Source organism: Acinonyx jubatus, chromosome C2, assembly GCF_027475565.1.
Source record: "Acinonyx jubatus isolate Ajub_Pintada_27869175 chromosome C2, VMU_Ajub_asm_v1.0, whole genome shotgun sequence".
NCBI classification, from domain to species: domain Eukaryota; kingdom Metazoa; phylum Chordata; class Mammalia; order Carnivora; family Felidae; genus Acinonyx; species Acinonyx jubatus.
The window spans coordinates 96,757,494-96,777,983 of NC_069384.1; the positions used below are offsets into that span (position 1 = coordinate 96,757,494).

General features: G+C 38.7%; 1 protein-coding gene across 1 annotated transcript in view; it reads left to right on the forward strand.

Moving 5' to 3' along the window:
* Positions 1–20,490, forward strand: part of WDR49 (WD repeat domain 49) — a 140,202-nt gene that overhangs the window by 78,166 nt on the left and 41,546 nt on the right. The window contains exons 8-11 of the mRNA XM_027061483.2: positions 1,769–1,933; positions 5,579–5,694; positions 16,627–16,757; positions 18,899–18,997. Coding sequence (XP_026917284.2) covers positions 1,769–1,933; positions 5,579–5,694; positions 16,627–16,757; positions 18,899–18,997 — 511 coding nt within the window. The remainder of the gene's footprint in view (positions 1–1,768; positions 1,934–5,578; positions 5,695–16,626; positions 16,758–18,898; positions 18,998–20,490) is intronic.

Below are 20,490 nucleotides of genomic sequence, written 5' to 3' on the forward strand. Positions count from 1 at the left end.
AACATTATTTACAGAGTTTTTAGAAAGATTAAGTGAGATAGGCAGTGTAAAGGGCTTGGCATCCAATAAATGCATGTTCCTATCTTCAATCCCACATTGACCATCCTCACCTTTTATTCCCCATCCCCCATCCCAGCGAGTGGATTTTGGGTTTTCCTCTCTGTGCCTCTGCAACAACCAGGGGAGAGACCTCTAAACCTGTAGTATTGTTTGGCATTTGTCTGTGTCTTGTCTGTTCTGTCTACGCCAATAGTGCTCAACCCAGGGTGCACACTTCAGGAACCCGAGAAGCTCTTTAAAAAATGCCCCTTCCTTAGTTCAGTTACAGCAGAGTCTCTGATCTGGTACACAGGCATGGTTTGTAAAGTTCCTCGGGTGATTTTAGTGTTCAAGCCTGGGCTGTAGATTCTTTCAGAGCAGGGATTCATTAGTGATCCCTGCTGCTCTCATGGAGCTGGGCACAGAGTGGACATTCAATGCTTGCCACCAAAACGAATGAATGCATGCATGTGTGATGGCCAGCTCTCGAGGCCTTCTGAATATACATTTGATACATTTTAATAACCTGTGTAATTATAAAAATGGGATACTCAAATTGACATATTATTGTCACACTTAACATTTATACCATGGTAATCGATACCTATGAAGACAAAAACATGCCCGAAGTTCTCTCAAAGTCTGCCTGTTACTTCGGGCCCCTTCCTATCTACCGATTTGTGTGTTCAGTGCTGTCCATTTGGTTTTCATTGTTTTGGGTCTCAAAATCATATGGGTGAGATGATTTTTTGAAATGTGTATTTATTTATTTTAGAGAGAGAGAGAGAGAGAGCGTGAACACAAGTGGGGGAGGAGCAGAGAAAGAGAGAGAGAGAATCCCAAGCAGGCTCCACACTGTCAGTGCAGAGCCCTCCACAGGGCTCAGACCCACGACCTGTAAGATCACGACCTGAGCCAAAGTTGGACACGTAACCTATTGAGCCACCCAGGTGCCCCTGGGTGAGGGGACTCTAACCTCTTAAAGGGTGCCTAAATACCTAGCACTGAAATTAGCAGGTGGCTTGCCACTATAAAATTTCCCATTGTCGGGCTACTATATGTGGTCCCATCCCTTCTAGCATTTGCTTTGTTGCCTTCCTCTTGGGGTGTATATTGCAGATTTAGATTTAACCCTCCTGTGTTCTTTGTTTTTAGCAAGTCATGAATAACTGTGTTTCGCTGTAGACATATATGCAGCACCTTGAGAAAGGAGGAAGAAAGGGACTAATGTAATTGAAAGTGATAGCTCTAGCATTTTGTTAAAATTAACTCCCCTCCCCCCAATAATGTTGGGTAGCACTTTCTTTTCTGAATGCTAAACGGAAGCTGGTGCATAGTAAAATGCTTCTCTTCATATAGTAAATAGTATGGGAGCACCGTGACTTAAAATCAGCTTTGTCACTTAAATGCAGAAGATTTTAAAGTTTATTTTCAATAGGACTCGATTTCAGTATGGCCTCTAGACAGTAAGCTGAATGGTGGGTAAAAGAAGTGAAGTCCTATCTTTTCTGGTAAAGAGACTCATGACTGCATTACCTCAGTTCTAGCTCAAGAATTGAAATGTTATCAGCTTAACAAAGAGAAAGTAAGTATGTTACAAATGCGCCTCTAACGATGGCGGTAGGTGGATCTCAGTAGTGAAAATTCACAGATTAGATATTTTTATTGAAATGAAAATGGTGGCTTCTGGGACTATATTTAATTTCTTTACAATGTTATTTTCTCTTAGGTAATCAGCTGTGATGAGGGGTCCACTGTTGCCTTCTGGATGATAGACACTGGGCAGAAAATCAAACAGTTTACTGGTTGCCATGGCAATGCAGAAATCAGCACTATGGCCCTTGATGCAAATGAGACACAGCTTTTGACTGGCAGCACAGATGGGACCGTAAAGGTGAGAACACAGTGATGCTTTCTATCCACATATGAGGAGGCTAAAATACTATGCGAAGAGACACAGCTATAGCTATATTTGTTTCTGCCTTTTTGGCCATGCAAGAGGAAAGACAAGACAAGATTAGAAGAGTTAAATAACCCATACCTATCTAATAACAAAGCTGTTAGGGAAAAAAAAAAAAGCCTCAGTGGAAAAATGAATAAATGATTTCTCTGAATAAATTATTTAGAATAAAAACACAACTTGGCATACTTATTTCAGAAAGCCTTTCTCCGAGTTCTGGATAGAGGACTACTTTGGGGAATAAGAAGTCTGAATAATTTTCCTATGCTTCAGCTAATGTCCCTAGTTTTCTTCTTAGTTTGTAAAATAAGAAATCAGTGCAACCAAGAAAACTTGTTAAAATGGCACAGATGCAAATTTGGGGGCAAATGAATATTTCAAAATCAACCCATGTTATAATTTGCACGTTTATGTGAAGGCAAGTGAGACGGTGAAGACAGATAGTAGAAAGAACAATCACTATCTTATTTATTATCATCCTAAACCTACAGTATTTAATACTTCCACTTTTATTATTTTATAGCTATTACTAATTTCTGTTGGGAGATGAGAGCTATTATACTTTGAAAAATGATCAAATTTTCATGCAAAGCTTAGATATTTGCTATCTGCAATCATGCCTACCAGTGAATCATCTCTGCCCCCCTCAGCTCTGAGACTAATGACAATCTTTGATTGGAGATGGCTTGTGACACTTTGAGGCAACAGAAGGCAGTTTCCCAGAATAAGCTTTGAATAGTTCTCAACTTCTGTCATAACTGGAATGAGAAGGGTATTAATTAGGTGTATCTTCCATGGTGGGGTGTATGTTGCATGCCGGTAGCCTGCCAAGGGGTTAACGGAAGGTTATCTGGATATGTACGTGGAACATGATGGAAGTTGGAGTTCAGAGGATTCTAGGGTGGCACCTGTCAATGTGAAGGAGGTGCTATGGCAGGCTGCAATGAGAATTTCTGAAAATCAACAGAGCTGGGCCTCTGGGAAGGTTAACAGCATGAGGTTAGGGACTGAGAGCTTGGGCTTAAGTAATCTAGTTTACGGGACTGCTGGAAAGGTGTTGGGAAGGTAATGGGACAATTCCAACCCCAATAGTCAAGGTGGAATAAAAAGAACAACTGAAACTGGAGTATCAGACAGGCTTAGATAAAAGGAACGAGTATCCCACTTACTAGTCCCAGGGTATGAGACTGAACTGAGAACTGAAATGAATAGATGAGGTTTCTTTCACCCCTGTCTTGGAAAGTAACCAACTACACAGTCCAGAGTAGGGCAGACTTACAAACCTACGGGGTTGCTAAGAGCTTGCATATAGTCCCAGCTAAAGGACTTAATAGGACTTGGGGACAGTCAGATCTTCGCGATACCTATGTGTGGGTGTTATTTTGGGTGGGCTTGGTAGGAGCCATGTTGAGAGGACAATGAAGTGACATGGGTGAAGAGCACCCTTCAACATTTCAGCTCAAGCCCTGCATCTTAGAAGGCTTAATGTGAATTTAGTAGTATAATCACAGCTTTTGAAAGTACATTTATCTTTATCATAATAACAGAATTCTGAAATTTGGCAACCTCTATGTAGGATGCATAAATCAGAGTTGAGCTGCTCTGGACATATTCTATGAAGAGACAGGAATCAATGGCATTTTCCAATCTCATTTATAATTTAGAATCCAAAACCAGTACCTATGTCATCAAAGATTTAAAAGTATTGCCCTATTTATCATGGTTTTGAAGTGTCTGATTTTTAATTAATTAGTGTTTTGAATAATTAATGTATGCATACAGTAAAACTGGAAATATCAAAGAGTTATACAGTGAAAAGAAAGTCTCTTTCTCACCTCCCTTGTAGCTACCACTGTTAATGGTTTCTCACGCATCCTTCTAGCCCAGGAGCACCATTTGTTTCTCAGTGGCAACCCAGTATATACAAAGTTCCGCATTTTGCATATTGTCTTGGACCTTGACATTGTTATTAACAATGTAGTTAACTTTTATTGCATACTTACTAACAGCCAGGCACTGTTGTAAGCACTTTATACATACACACCCCTTTACACATGCACACCCCTACACTCCCCACATCTATATATCTATATAGTTGGTATTATTATTATGCCACTTTTACAGAGGAGGACACTAAAGCCCAAGGAGATAAAGCAAATTGCTTAACGTTTCATAGCTGGTCCAGTTTGGGCAGAGCTTAGAAATATGGAAATGACGTGTTCGTCTTAATGGCTGCATTATATGCTACTGTATAGATATTCCATATTCTGATTGTTTAGCCCCTTATTTTTTGTTTTTTGTTTTTAAAATTTTTTTAATGTTTATTCATATTTGAGAGACAGAGAGAGAGACAGAGCATGAGCAGGGAAGGGGCAGAGAGAGGGAGACACAGAATCTGAAACAGGCTCCAGGCTCTGAGCTGTCAGCACAGATCCCGACGCAGGGCTCGAACTCACAAACTGTAAGATCCTGACCTGAGCTGAAGTCAGACCCTCAACCGACTGAGCCACCCAGGCCCTCTGCTTAGTCCCTTGTTAATGAGCAACTGGGTTGATTCAGGTCTTTAGCTTTTATAAACAGTGCCTCAAGAAGAGCCTTCAAAGCTGCCTGGGTGGCTCAGTCAGTTAAGCATCAGACTTCAGTTCAGGTCATGATCTCACGGTCCGTGAGTTTAAGCCCCACATCGGGCTCTCTGCTGTCAGCATGGAGCCTGCTTTGGATCCTCTGTCCCCCTCTCTCTCTGCCCCTCCTCTGCTCATTCTCTCTGTCTAAAAATAAATAAATGAACTTGAAAAAAAGAATCTTAAAAAAAAAAAAGAATAGCCTTTAAAACATGTCATTTCACACATCTAAGTGTCTCTGTGAGACAGTTTCCTAGAAGTTGAATTTTTAATTCAAAGGGTATATGCAATTTAATTTTCATACTGCCAGCTTGGTCTTTGTGTATGAGGCACCAGCAATGTTTCATAGCAGGGCTTAGTTTTAACTGCTGGTGATGTTCTGTTGTAAAGTGTCCCCATTGGGCCTGGGTCCTGACCCACTGCCTGAGGAAGTAAACTCAAGAGTTCTTCTCCTCTGTAGGACTGGGTCTGGCATCCACTAACAATAGGACATTTTACTGGGAGCAGATGGGAAACCGATACCTAAGGACTGTATTTCAGGCTCTGTATTAGATGCTTAATCCTCCAAATGTCCCAGAGGAGTAAGCTTCCTGTGTCATAAATGAGGAAACTGAAATTTAGAGCGATTTACTTAGAGAACCATGATCTCAACGCTCCAAAATGTAACTCTAAGTGATTTTGTAGTCTCCCCCTTAAAAATACATACTAACGAATAGCTTTTGAGTCAACCATTATTAGAATAGACAGGTAGGGTTACAAGTAGAATTATAAATATAATGGGTAAATTTAAATGGTGAGAGGATTTTCTTTAATTGTTGCATACCTTAAGTGAATCAACCCTAGTCCAGAATATAAACACAAAAGCTTAAACTAATCTGATTACCCTGTGTCGTTTTACTCACTGAAGAAGACATTTTCTTTTCTTGTCTCAAAGGTGATTTAAAATTTTCTCTTAAAGGTATGGGACTTCAATGGATACTGTCACCACACCCTAAATGTTGGGCAAGAGGGAGCTGTGGATATTTCACAGATTCTGGTTCTTAAGAAGACAATACTGGTTACGGGCTGGGAGAGGTATGAGACGCTTCATGCAAAACCATGGGAAGGCAGAAGGAGAGTGTTTTTATTTGGATCAAAATCTACAAGATAAGACAACAGAGAAACCTTGACTGATTCTGAGTCATTAACTTGCTGGTGACCTTGGTGAATGAAACTGTTTGGATTGACTGAGTGCTTAGGGCTAAAACATCATAAGATCATGGCATTAGAAGGCTTTCTTCTGGCTTTTGGAATCTTTTTCTTTAACCATTCCAGACAAGGCCCTAATACCCCTTCCTGAGTATTAACTCTAAAAGTTTCCTAAATTTTATAGTCCATAAAGTCCTAAAGTAGAAATTGTATTCTTTCAACTATCAAGGAAACTCATTTCTTCTTCTCTCGTTACTTATTTTAAATTGCAGCAAGGAGGGAGATAGGCTGCTGAATTGTGTTAGCACTTCCTTCATATCAGGGCAGAGAGGGCTTTCACAGCCTGCTTACTGTTCTCAAAGAGCAATTCATCCATTTCATTAGAAGGAAAATTACTTTTCTTTCCTTTTCTCCTGAGAGAACTAAGGGATCATAAACAGGACCTTTTCTGTGGCATTGTATAAGCACTAGGAAAATTAAAGTGTGATATTTTCTGAAAAAATATTGTCCATAAATTCAACAGTTCACAAAATATGGCTCTAATAGGTAATTTGCTGCACATTTTCACTATGGAATTTTGATCTTCATGATTTGAAGCCAGGATTAAAATCAGATTTTATACCTAGAAAACTAACGGTATATAGTTGGGGATTTTTATCAATCACATGAAAGGCTTTTTCTTCTAATACAAATGTGCATGTGCAGATGAGAAAACATAATGACACTTACAGCTTAGTTTTCAGGGGTAGTCTGACTATAAGGAAAGAAAGTATAATCCACGTTACTCCACTCGATTTTAAGAATTAATTCAATAATCTTCACCTTTGAAAGACAAGGCTTCTTCACATCTTGGGAACAGTCATGATCCACTAATGACTTATCTCTTAACAGACTTTTGCCTGATTATTCCTTTTGGGCTGTGGCAGTAAATACATTTAATTCTCAAATATTATGGTATGGTAGATGTAAAGTATATAGCTGATCCAACTTAAATTTTGAACATAACAAAAAAAATTTAAAATTTATTAACTGTAAGTCAAAACTTTGGAGGTACTGTTTTCTTAATTATAATTTTTAGATATCCATAGTTAGAAATTTGTATCAAAAGTAAGGTTTCTTTGATTGCTTGCGCAGGTCAGTTTTAAAAGATTAAATGAGTAGAGTCCTCTAAAAGTGGCCTAAAAGAACACCTGGGGTGCCTGGCTGGCTCAGTCCACAGAGCATATGAGTCTTGATATCTGAGTTGTGAGTTCAAGACCCACACTGGGCATTGAACTTACTTAAAAAAAAAAAAAAAAAAAAAGTAGGCACCTGGGTGGCTCAGTCGGTTAAGTGTCTAACTCTTGATTTTGGCTCAGGTCATGATCTGACAGTTCCTGAGATTGAGCCCTGTGTCAGGCTCTATGCTGACAGTGTGGAGACTGCTTAGGATTCTCTCTCTCTCTCTCTCTCTCTCTCTCTCTCTCTCTCTCTCCCTCTCCTCCACTCTCTCCCCCCCCCCACCCTGCTTGCATGCTTGTGCATGTGTGCTCTTTCTTACTCTCTCTCAAAAATAAATGAATAAACTTTAAAAAAAAAGAAAGACAGACAGAAAGAAAAAGGAACACTTGATGTTCTGATCTCTCTTGGCGGGTTACTTTTTTTAATCTCAGAGAGGGAGATGTGGACAGACTGAGGTAGGAGGAACAGTTGCCACTCCCTCCATCTTTCCCCAGCTTTTTCATCTTCTGCAAGGTTGTCAAGACTTGGATCCCTTAGTTGGAACTGAAAGTTGAAGGACTGCATTCTCAATTGTGTTATTTCACTTTTATATTGGTAGATTTAAAAGTTTATTTCCTAAGTCAAAGGCCTTAGGTTAGGATACATTTTACCGGACTTGGACAGGTTCCTTTATATCAGGAGGTATTTAACAAAGGAGGCAAGTGGACAGGTCAACTGTTGGGTTATAGTGGGGGGAGGATGGTCCATTGAGCCAACTCCTTGACAGTTTAGTGATTAGAGAAGAAACAACTGGATGATTGACAGCTTATTAAGCTTTCTCTTTTTTTAATGCTTATTTATTTATTTATTTTGAGAGAGAGAGAGAGAGAGCAAGCAAGTGGTAGAGAGGGGCAGAGGGAGAGAAAGAATCTCAAGCAGACTCCACACTCAGCACAGATCCCAACACAGGGCTCAATCCCATGACCCAGGGATCATGGCCTGAGCCAAAATCAAGACTCAGATGCTCAACCGACTGAGCCACCCAGGTGCCCCATTAAGCTTTCTTTAAACCTAGAGAGAGGCGGCTCGAATTAAGCTGTAGCTTTAATTTTAGGCTCTATCTAACTAAAGAGATTGGTTTATAATCTTGCCCAGGATAGCATTTATTGACTGAGGTACCTAAGTATGCATCTGATTTATTTTATTTATAGCGCTTTCTAGCATTAGGCCCTTTACATGTATTATCTGCCTTAGGAGCTTCATTTGAAAGGTAGGCAATATTTTGTAGATGTCTCAATCTCTATCTTCAGGTTTTAGCTCTCTAAGCTCACTTACCCATTTGCTTTCTGGACACGTCTGACTGCAATCTCAAATTCAACATATTGTAAACTGAATTTATTATTTGTTCCCCTCCTCACAACCTGCTTTGCTCTCTTGGCTTCAGAGCTTTGGTTACCAGCCAGAGACCTGAACATCCACCTTGGTTCTTCCTTCTCACTCAGCTTCACAACCAAGTAGTCTTACCTGTTTTATATTCTAAACATTTCTCAAACCTGTCCCTATTTCAACTACAACTGTATAATTCAGAGCGTCATTTCTACCTGATGAATGTCACAGCCCTTTTCTCTAGTGATACCGCCTTGTTCTTAGGTTCTGCACATTTTAGCTATAATTATTTCTTTCTACAATGCAGTCCATCGATGTCACTTCCTTGTTTAACACCTTTCAGAGTGTCTACAAAATAATTTGAAGCCCCCTCTAGCCTGGGCCTATTCTTGGTTTCATTCTTACCCATTCTCACCTCAAATAGGATTGTGCTATCAGGGCACTCCAGGTAAACCATACTTTCCCACACCTCCTTGCCTTTATTCTCTCCCCTTCTCTAGAAATCCTTCCCCAAACATTGTTCATAGGGCTGACATTTATTCCTGCTTCAGGTCTTTGTTCATTTATCTTCTCCATCAGGACATCTCTTTTTACTCCCAGGGTGGAAATACGCCCCCTATTTGTCTGTGCTGTTTAACTTCCTATATTTTATTTAACATCGGACTGGATTATAACATATAATGTGTGTGTGTGTGTGTGTGTGTGTGTGTGTGTGCGCGCGCGCGTGTGCGTTTAGTGTCTGGTTCTTAGTAGATGCTCAATGATATGTGTTGAATGACTTAATTAATATTTATTAAGTAGACAGGGAATCTGAGAACTAGAGAGATTAATTATTCGTGGTCACACTCTGAATAAGAAGCAAGCAGGATAGTTATTCAAATCTATTCTCTCTTCATGATAAACCAGGAATCTATTACCAGTCCTTTTGTACAAGGGAGAAAATGAGGCTTGAAGAGGTTGGGTAGCCTGGTCAACGTTACAAAGTAGTAGACAGCTGAATTGGAACTCCATGTCAAAGTCCATGCTCTTTCCACCATTCCTGAGTTACAAATGGAGTCATTAAATCCTAGAACAACTATATTCTCTTAAATAATCTGATTGAATAGGTTGGTTATGTCAATCAAAGCTAATGAATCAGTTTTGTGTGTTTGAAGAAACACGTAAAAAACATGTATTATCAAACTAATACTTCAAAGTTTTAGCTTACTCTTATTTTTCCTTTTTCCTTCCCACAAATATTTTTAAATGGCACCTTGGTCGAAAGTGCTGAGTTAGTAACTATGGTGGACTGAATGTGAAGAAGCATGGTTCTTGCTCTCAGGGGCATCACATTCTAACTGGGGAGTCAACTCACACAAGGCAGGATATGATAAATGCCATTGTGAAATGCTCCTAAGCAAAACCTGAATTGGAGAGCCTATGTTGGCTATCTAGAAATACATTTGTTAGGGGTGCCTGCCCTGCATGGCTCAGTTGGTTAAGCATCTGACTTCTGCTCAGGTCATGATCTCATGGCTTGTGAGTTTGAGCCCCATGTCGGCCTCTGTGCTGACGGGTCAGAGCTTGAAGCCTACTTGAGATTCTCTCTCTGCCCCTTCCCTGCTCATGCTCTGTTTGTCTCTCTCTCTCAAAAATAAATACATATTAAAAAAATTTAGAAATACATTTGTTAATATCAAGAGAATATGTTAAATCTTTTAAAAAGAAGCCCCAAATTCAGAACTTCTAGAAACGTGTTTCTTACCATTTTAGGCAAAATATATTTAGAGACAAAGTTGTGAGTTGACATAGGGCCAATTAAATAATGCCCGGTTAAATATCCGGTCATATTTACACTGGTGAAATTATATGAATAGATGATCGATTAACTTTGCATTTGCATATAATATTTATAGTTCTGGAAAAATCAAATAATCATAATAGTTCAAGATTTTATCTTGCCCTAAAGTTCTATGATTCTATACTTTTTAAAAATAGACTAAGGCTTTTAGTTTCTCCCACTTTATTTCTTTCCTTCCTGTTAAAGGAAAAACCTCTGTTTAAGAAGGTTTTATCTCTGTAAAATATCTAGACTCATACAAATATAAAAATAATCTTTTGTACAATTTCAGGTAGTTCTGAAAATATTATTGATAGCATCTTTCACAAAGCTCTGTAAAAGTAGGTGCTCAATAAATAGCTGTTGATATCATTTGATTTAGAAAAGTATTTTTAAGCAAAATTAGATTAGAGATTTGAAGTTCCTCAACAATAAAACTTATCTATCAGGAGATATTAAATTCTTAATAATTGCTTTACTTTGGTACTATACTTCTATGTGACTCAATTGGTTTCTATTATTAGGATGAGAACCAGAATGAAAATTTCCAAAGTTTAACTTGCTCTGAATAACCATGTTGGAAGTCAGGAGGGGGCAGGTATGTTGGAAAATCACAAATAGCCCTCAAATCATATTTTGCGATGGTTTTAGTGTCCAAAATTTGACACCACAAATTTTAGGAAAAAGAATAAAAATGAACGGATTTATATCGAACACATTCTGAGATACTTCTTTTAAGCCTAAAAGGCAATGAACTGAACATGGATAGAGTCTTATAATGGGACTAACAACACATGAGCAACTAGCCTCTAAGGGAACAGATAGTTGGTTGTGTTCTTTTGTTCTCTCCATGACAACTTCTACAGGATAAATTTTGGTAGAAGTTATTTTCCCAGCTCATTCATCCTAAAAGAGGTTTTTGGTGTTTTTTTTTCCTCCAAATATTTTTGTTTTCTTTTTTGTATTTTTTTGTACTTGTCAGGTAAACTAATTTTGTTCTCGCAGAATTGGTCATTATATCTACATTCTGAATGAGAGGTCTGATCGTCTTCACAGATGACACAGTGACTCAGGATCTCAGATGGGTATGGGATGAAACTAGTAAACTCCTTCAATGTCAAAAGAACAAATCTCTCAGACTCCTCAAATGCCTTAAAATTGGCTCATTCTGCACTTCAATTTAACTCCTGGCAAAAGTACAAACTTAAAAAAAAAAAGCTATCTTTGAAATGGACAAAGTAAGAAATGCAGTGTGGATTCTTAAGGTATTTTAAGGATAACTGTCACTTCAATGGAAAGATTCAGGTTAGGTTTTAAGGGAAAGGTGGCAGCTAATTAGTTTCTCAACATTTTGACACACAAGGTCAAATACCAGAAGGGATAGTTTTTACACCATCTTTGGAAAAGCATTTTGTGCCTTTGGGTCGTACAACCTAAATATATGTAGTTAATATGGGTATCTTGGCAAAAAGACATTTGACATTGACTTTTGACTGAGAGGTAATAGAAGAGATATAGGATTGACTTCTTCCCTCTCGCTCCCATTCTGCTCTCTCCATTCCCAAAAAGTAATCTCTTCAACCAAATTTATCAATAGGTAAAGAAAAAATTAAAAATATATGCATGTAAAGCTCTTATGAGATTCACGGCAATTTCAGAACTGCAGAGTACCTTATTTATAATATCTTACCTTGCTGAGCCTCATAGTAATATTATTAAAAGAATATTAGTATTAAAATTATTGATTTTTTTCAAGAAAGAATAATTCATACATCAATTCTGCAAATATTTATTAAATGCCTATTATGTGCTAGGTACTAGTCTAAGCACTGGTGATACAGGAAAGAAAAAAAACAAAGTCCCTGCTCCCCTAGAGCTTATTTCTGGTAGCAGAGACAGTAAGTAAACAGACAAATAAATATAGACCACAATATCACATGATGATAAAGAGAAATGACATAGGGTGAGGGATGAAAGACTCAACAGAGAGTCTTTTTTATTTTATCTTTTAATTTAAATCAAGTTTTATTCTGATTGGAAAACTCCAAGTAAGTAGTGCTACCCACTTCAAATTTTCTTTTATTTATTCAAGTATGTGTAGCATGCAGTATTAGATTAGTTTCAGGTGCACAATACAGTGGTTTGACAATTCTATGCATTACTCTGTACTCATCATGGTAAGTATACTCTTGATCCCCTGTACATATTTTACCCATCTGCCCCACCAATTTCTCCTTTGGAAACCACTAGTTTGCTCTCTATATTTAATAGCTTTTTGGGGTTTGTGTCTTTTTTTCCTTGTTCATTTATTTTGTTTCTTAACTTCTACATAGGAATGAAATCATAGGGTATTTGTCTTTCTCTGACTGGCTTATTTCACCTAGCGTTATACCCTCCAGATCCATCCATGTTGTTGCAAATGACAAGATTTCGTTCTTTTTTATGGCTGAGCAATATTTCATTTTATATGTTTATATATATACATTTTTTATACAGATCTTCTTTATCCATTTATTCATGGATGGACACTTGGATTGCTTCCATATTTTGGCTATTATAAATAATGCTGCAATAAAGATGGGGGTGCATATATCTTTTTGAATTAGTGTTCATTTTATTGAGTAAATACCCAGGAGTGGAATTACTGGATCATATGGTAATTCCATTTTTAAGTTTTTGAGGAACTGTCTCCACAGTGGCTGTACCATTTTACATTCTTACCAACAGTGCATGGTGGGGGGGGGGGTCCTTTTTCTCTACATCCTCAGCAACACTGTTCTTTTACATGGTTTTAGCCATTCTGACAAGTGTGAGGTGATATATCATTGTGGTTTTGATGTGCATTTCCTTGATGATTAGTGACCTTTTCAGGTGTCTGTTGGCCATCCTTATGTCTTCTTGGGACAAAAGTCTATTCATATCCTCTGCCCATTTTAACTTGGAATTATTTGCCTTTTTGGTGTTGAGTTGTATAAGTTTTTTTTAATATATTTTGGATATTAACCCTCAAGGAAGAGTGTTTAGAGAGGGTAGTCACAAAAGACTTACTTAAGGAAGTGACATTTGGACAGAGAATTTTTCATTCATTTATTTGACAAATATCTATTGAACACTCAATATGAGTAGGTCACAATGCCTGCTATTGTGGTATTGTAGAGTAAGACAAGATTCCTTGTTTCTGAGAATTTGTAATCTAGCAGGGGAGTATAGCTGTATAATATTCATTACATGTTATAAGTAAAATGTGAACAGTGTAAGATGTGTAAGATGAGATGAGAAGAAGGAAATATTTCTTTCAACTCTAGTTATTAAGGAAGTCTACCAGAACAAGATGAGTCTTAGATAATGAGTATATGGATGGATAGATGTGGGACTGTATGTGAAAGGAAATCCATAGAGGGATGGATGAGCACACCATGAATGAAAACGAAGCAGCTAGAAATGTGAAGGGTGCTTAGAGAACAGTAAAGATATCATTTGTGTTGAACAAGAAAGTGTGCTTCAGGGGCACCTGGGTGGCTCAGTCAGTTAAGCGTCTGACTTCAGGTCAGGTCATGATCTCACGGTTCGTGGGTTTGAGCCTCACGCCGGACCCTATGCTGACAGCTCAGAGCCTAGAGCCTGCTTCAGATTCTGTGTCTCCCACTCTCTCTGCCCCTCCCTGACTCTTGCTTTTTCTCTGTCTCTCAAAAATAAATAAACATATTTTTTTCTTAAATAAGAAAGTGTGCTTCAGAAGCTTAGCCTTTGAATACCTCTAGTAGTTCAAACAGTTCCTGTAATCATGACATTTATTTGAAGCCTTGTATTCTACTTAAAAATTTTTTTTCAATGTTTTATTTATTTTTGAGAGAGAGAGCGAGCATGAGCAGGGGAGGGACAGAGAGAGGGAGACACAGAATCCGAAGACAGGCTCCAGGCTCTAAGCTGTCAGCACAGAGCCCGACGCGGGGCTCGAATCCAGGAACGATGAGATCATGACCTGACCTGAAGTCAGATGCTTAATGGACTGAGCCACCCGGGCGCCCTGGAGCCACCCAGATACCCCTCTACTTTTTAAGTCCAGATTAATTTTGCATTCTATTACATAAGTTCATTTATCCTTATTTTAAAATAAAAAAATATTTCCCCCAAACTCTTTTACATAAAATTAACACTTAGGAAGGTGAGCCATATTTATCCTATGGCTCCCAGTAGCTCTGTCAAATATTTAGCTGGACATTCACATTTGACTTTGAATATCAAGGATACAGGAATAGAGAGAACTAATTCTAAAATTGTAGATTAGACCCAAAAAGTATTGGGCTTTGAATGTAGGCCCACACGTTTAAAATTTGCCATGTAGAGAATGGAAAACTAGTAAATTTTTTTTAAAGGGGCATTAGACTTATATTTGACCAGACTGTTCCCTCTGCGTATAGTGCCCTCCTCTTCCAAATACCAGCCATCTGTTATGGTCCAGCTCAAATATGACCCCTCACTCAGCTTTCTGTGCTTTCTATATCTGGACTTCCACAGCAATTGATCAGTACTTCCTTGGCATTTGCCACATTTCACTTTTCATTTTAGTCATTTTTATGCTCATGGCTCTATCCCCTGCAGCACCTGACTATGGACTTCCAGGTGGAAACCAGAAATGCCTGTAAAATGAATATATATTAAAAGTCCCCAAATGGAATGATTAATCCAGAAAGGGTAGACTAAAGGCAATGAAATTGGTCAAGTGCCTGTTACAATTATTCAACGATGAAGTTGTGACCACTGAACTAGGAAGCTGTCATTGGTTGTTTAAAATAAAAAGGAATGAGGGGCACCTGGGTGGTTCAGTGGGTTGAGTGACCCACTTTGGCTCAGGTCATTATCTCATAGCTCGTGAGTTCGAGCCCCGCGTCGGGCTCTGTGCTGACAGCTCGGAGCTTGGAGCCTGCTTCGGGTTCTGTGTCTCCCTCTCTCTGTGCCCCTAACCCCCTTGCATTCTGTCTCTGTCTCTCTCAAAAATAAATAAACATTAAAAAAAATATTTTTTAAATAAAGAGGAATGAATATGGTGACATCTCACAGAGGTGGAATCTAAGCATTTGATGTGCCTAAGGAAGAGAAACACACAGGAAGCTGGAGTTCTGGTAACTGTTAACCAAAGTAGGGAATTTAGGATCCACACCTGGTGTGGAGGGAAGATGAAAAATTTGGATTTCTTGATATTTTGCTGATGGGAAATTATATGAAATTGTCAGCTGGCAAATGGAGCTTCTCAGCACTGGGAAAAGTTATGAATGTAGATAAATAGAGCCATTTGTAGAGAAGCAAGATTGCAACTTATAGCGGTATGTGGATTCCCTGCACAAGCCCACTTGGGTAGAGAGAGAGTAACAGAGAAGTGACAGTAAGGAGCATCCATAGTAAAAGAAGGGGAGAAAGAATGGAAGGGGGGATAGAGAATAGGGAATGAAAGATCAGGAAGTCAGGAAGAGAAGTGGGATGTACTAGAAAGAAAAGGATTCTCAGGAGGAGAAAGCCACATCCTTCAGAGTGAGGAGCTGCTGTGATAGAGCAATTGGGAGACCTCTGGAGCAGTAGGGATAGAAGCAGGATTTCGGGTAGCTGAAGAGAGAGTGCGGGTGGAGACCCCAAGCCTGTGTTTGTAAATGCTCATTTGAGATGTGTATGCCTCTAGAAGGAGAGAGACTTAGTACAATCTGGTAGCCAGAACTTAAATCATCAAGTGGAAACAAGGTGGCATTGATGCCTCCACAATTTAATTTTCATGCTCCTCCCTTCTTTACTAGGCACCAGGCATTTCATTTTCTGCCCATCCTGGCCTGTCAAATTCACAGCAGTGCCCCAAGATATTGGCTTTTTTAGAACTATTATTTCTGTTCAAAATGTACCTGTCCAGAGTCCTATTCCCTTGGAGTGGCATTTTCTAAGTGGGTTTCACAAATGATAGCTCTTCGAAATGCTATATGAAAAAGGACTCTGTGGTCAGGTAAGTGTGGAAAATGCCACAGGGAATGTTAACATGTTAGCTCTTCTGGAATCTCTAATGAAAAGAAAGCTTACTTATTTTGTTCAAACTACCAAATAGTATTTCTTCGCAGACTCATGTCATTTTTTATTGTTACTGTCAAATAAGTCTTTGTGGTTCCATGGTACCCATATGGGGAGATGTTGTTTAGAGTCTTGGTGGTGGATAATTGATCTGATAAATGCATACATGTTTAATGTTAATGACTGTGAAAAGGTAATTAACTTCCTAGTATTAAATATTCATAATATACCAGAGAATTCAAAGAGAAATAAAAAAAAAAGTTTAGCATAGGAAGTTCAGGATTATGGATGACAAATGGATGTTGGCTACTCAATGTCTATATCACATTTGGTTTCACAGCTAAATTTTACTTCCTTTTTACTAGGGTTATTACTGTGTTCCGTCTACAAAACTTCAATCAATATTTCATCCAGCCTGAGAAATGGAAAGGTGGAATACAGCACTGTGATGATATCTTGTGTGCTGCATTTTTACCTCCACAAACTCTTGTTACAGGTTAATTGAACCTTCACTTGACAATCGGTGGTTGAAAGTTTGGTTTCTTTTGGCTCAGTCACTTTTAAAAAAGTCTTTTCAGAACTACAAAATGGACAACTTTCTTGAAGAATTGGCCTTTGCCCTTACAGCTACCCTTGGTCTGTATCTCTAGGGCAATATATTAGTGGCTACGCTTGTCAGCTCTTGAACATCGCTACCTGGCTTTCGATCCTGGTTCTAGCACATACCAATGCATCCTATCGAACACGTTATTTAAACTGTAATTGTTAGCCTTCTCTGGCTAACAATAATCTATCAATATCTTGGTTTAAAGTGAAGACTGAGTAAGATAATCTGTGTAAGGGCTTAATACAGTGCGTGACACACAGTAAGCTTATCAGTAAATGGTTAGCTTTTATTTTTATTATCCTTTTCCCAGAAGCAGCATTAGGGATGATGGGAACGAATCACACTTCTCTGGCACTCAGATATTTCATAATGGGAACATACTAGCCCTTTGACACAATGTAGCCTAAGTAATGTTGGTTAAATACCGACCTCACAAAATGTCTACAAATCCAAGCAAGCTCTTAAAAGGTTCCATGGGCATGCTTTGATGTGACAAATGAAAGAGGATCAGAAATCATTGTATCGTTTCTGGCCAAAGAAAACAAGTTATAAAAATAGATTGCACCATGAAATTATAGAGTCCATATTTTGACAACCTAATTTTTTTTAATAGAACCCAAAATGTCATCAATTAAGAGGAATGAAAACTTATAATAAAAAAGCCAGGAAGTCTATGACGTGTTACAATATGAGGCTTACAGCTCTGTGTACACTTAAATTTCCACTGTCTTCAGGACTTACCTGATTACTTTCCAGTAGGGCCAACTCTGCAGTTGAATTTGCTTGATAGCAGCTGAAAGTCCATCTCTGCAGGGAGAATGGCATACTGAAATGTGATGGAGACAAATAAGCTATAAGGCTGTGTCTTTGTATTGCGAAAGTGTCATAAGAGGCCCTTGTAATTGGTGGGTAGATGATTTCTCCATTCGTTATCATCCCTTCAGTCCTATGTGAAAATGTTTGGTCAAGCACCTTACAACATAAGCCTTTCAAAATCATAGGAGAAGATGGATATTCCCCCATACAGCTAATCCATGCAAATCCATCATCCTTGGCCAATATTTGAGTTACACAGGTAACCCCTTCCAGAACAATACAGAGTTTAGTATGTATCACTCTCTTTCTCCAAATCCCAAGAAAGACACCATTTGTACATTGCACTCAAACTTGGCTCTTCTGTTCTCCTCTTCACTTGACGTTGACTCTCTGCTCAGTAGGGAGCGCTCCTCACTGAGCCACTAAGAGCAGCAGTCTGGTCATGTATTGCTTCTCCCCAGGACAAGTTTGGTCAGACTGAGTCTCACTATTTGGGCTTTTCTGTATTGTCTGCGACGAGCAGTAGGGAAGGACTTTCTATAGGGAAAATTTTAGAATTGGAGAAAGCATTAGTAAGTAAAGAATATAGGAGGGGGGGAAGGAAAAGAAAACATGTGAGCGTGTACACACACACACACACACACACACACACACACACACAAGAAAAGGTGAATAGATGCAGGAAACAGAAACCTAGAATGATTTGATTTGCTTCCTTCACTCAATAAAAAAAGCATAATGATTATTAGGAATTGTACTTATAATATGCCAGGCACTATTCTAAGTACTTTCTGTTTTTCACAACAACCCTATGAAATAAATACAATTTTTTAATCCAGTTTGATAGGTGAAGAAATTGTGGCATTAGGTAGAGTTAAATAACTTGCCCACATTTGCACAGCCAGTAGGTGGTAGAACGGGGAATCAAACTCAAGTTGTTTAATTACAAAGCCCTTATTCTGAATGACTGATTACTATAAAATAAAAAGATATGACGGTAATTTCTATCACAGTGAATACACAGGTGTGCTATGAGGAGAGTAAGTTCTAAAGTTTAATCAAAGTACCAGTTACTCATTCGTGTTTCCAAAAATACAGAGTACCTACTATGTGCCAGACTCTGCATAAGGTACTAATGATAATGACTTCTCATTGCGGTTGCTCATATTTTCCAACTTTCTGACAATTTACATTCGCCATCCTGGCTCATACAGGAAGTTATGATGGAGAAATTATTCTGTGGAACAACAACACAGAAAACGCTCACTACGTCCTTCACCCTGATTACCAGAGGCTGCCAAAATCAAAATGCGGTGAGTGCAAGTTTGAAACTAAAATAAGGTGGCTGAATCAAACCACAGTAGGCTTAGCTGTTTATGCATGTACCTGATACAGCTTGCTCCTAAATTATAGATGATTGGCTATAAGCACAAGGGATTAGTGATACCGTTGTCTTGTCAAAGTGACTAAAAAGAACCTTGAGATTTCCTTGGCTTAGCAAATTCTCCATGGCGTGCTGTTTCTTGCCTTTATGCCACATCAGCTTTTCTGAATTACTGACAGCAGGGAGCAGGCCTCTCATTTCCATCTAGTTTAGTTTTTGCCAATAAACCTCACCAAATTGCCTTTGAGTGAAACTTGGTACCCCTCAGTAGGAAAATAGGAACTCGTGTTCACTTGATAGGCTGCTCAGGCTCAGTCTAGAGCTTGTATTAAATATTATGCCACCTGGAAATCTTAAATTATTTCTTGCTTTAGAAACCTGTGAGGAGCATGAGACAGAAGTATATTGTATTTTATGGGAGTTTAGCAGAGCACATGAATATTTTATACTTAAGCAAAATGTCTTGACAATTGCCTTTCACATTTTATTTCAGTTTCCTTAGATACTGAAGATTTTTCCTTAGACTTATTTATTTAGGTAATGAATATGTCATTCCTCACAGCCCGGTGAGGTTCTATTGTCTCAATTGGATAAACTCACAGAGCTGAATTGGACCGTAGGAAAGGACAGGTCATCAGATAAAGCTTTTTGTGTGTGAAAACTGAGGGAGTAATTTGTTAAGAATAAGCCCTTAGGAGATTTAGGGCTTACTTACCTGCAGCCACAAGGCTCTGGCCTGTTTTATGTGCCAAGACCTAAGCACTAGGGTTCATTTGAATCCTCCACGGAGAGGGTACAGTTCTGCTTTTTCCTCTGCCTGCAGGAGAATGACGTCTTGGTGTTATGGCAAACCTAATTGTGGCTACAATGAAAACCACAGAGAGATAGATAAGAAAAATGGGTAATATCAGACTTCTAAAAGACAGAAGAGGCATTGCGATGGATGTCTTGCTTTGAAATTTTGAAGATATTCCTGTATAGATTTTTCATAACTATGCACACACTGTTCATAGATTCTGAATATTCCCAGTTCTTAGTGTGGCCTGGAGATGATGTCACGTGATAATTAAAGGACCACTGGGAATGCCCTCTCCAGGTTAATTCCCTAGCAAACAATACTGCTAAGAATGATCATTTAAATATTTTTTTTTAATTTTTTTTTTAACGTTTATTTGTTTTTGAGACAGAGAGAGACAGAGCATGAACAGGGGAGGGGCAGAGAGAGAGGGAGACACAGAATCTGAAACGGGCTCCAGGCTCTGAGCTGTCAGCACAGAGCCCGACGCGGGGCTCGAACTCACTGATCGTGAGATCGTGACCTGAGCCAAAGTCGGCCGCTTAACCGACTGAGCCACCCAGGCGCCCCTCATTTAAATATATTTAAATAGTCATTATAGCTCATGTTCATTACATTATTCGCAA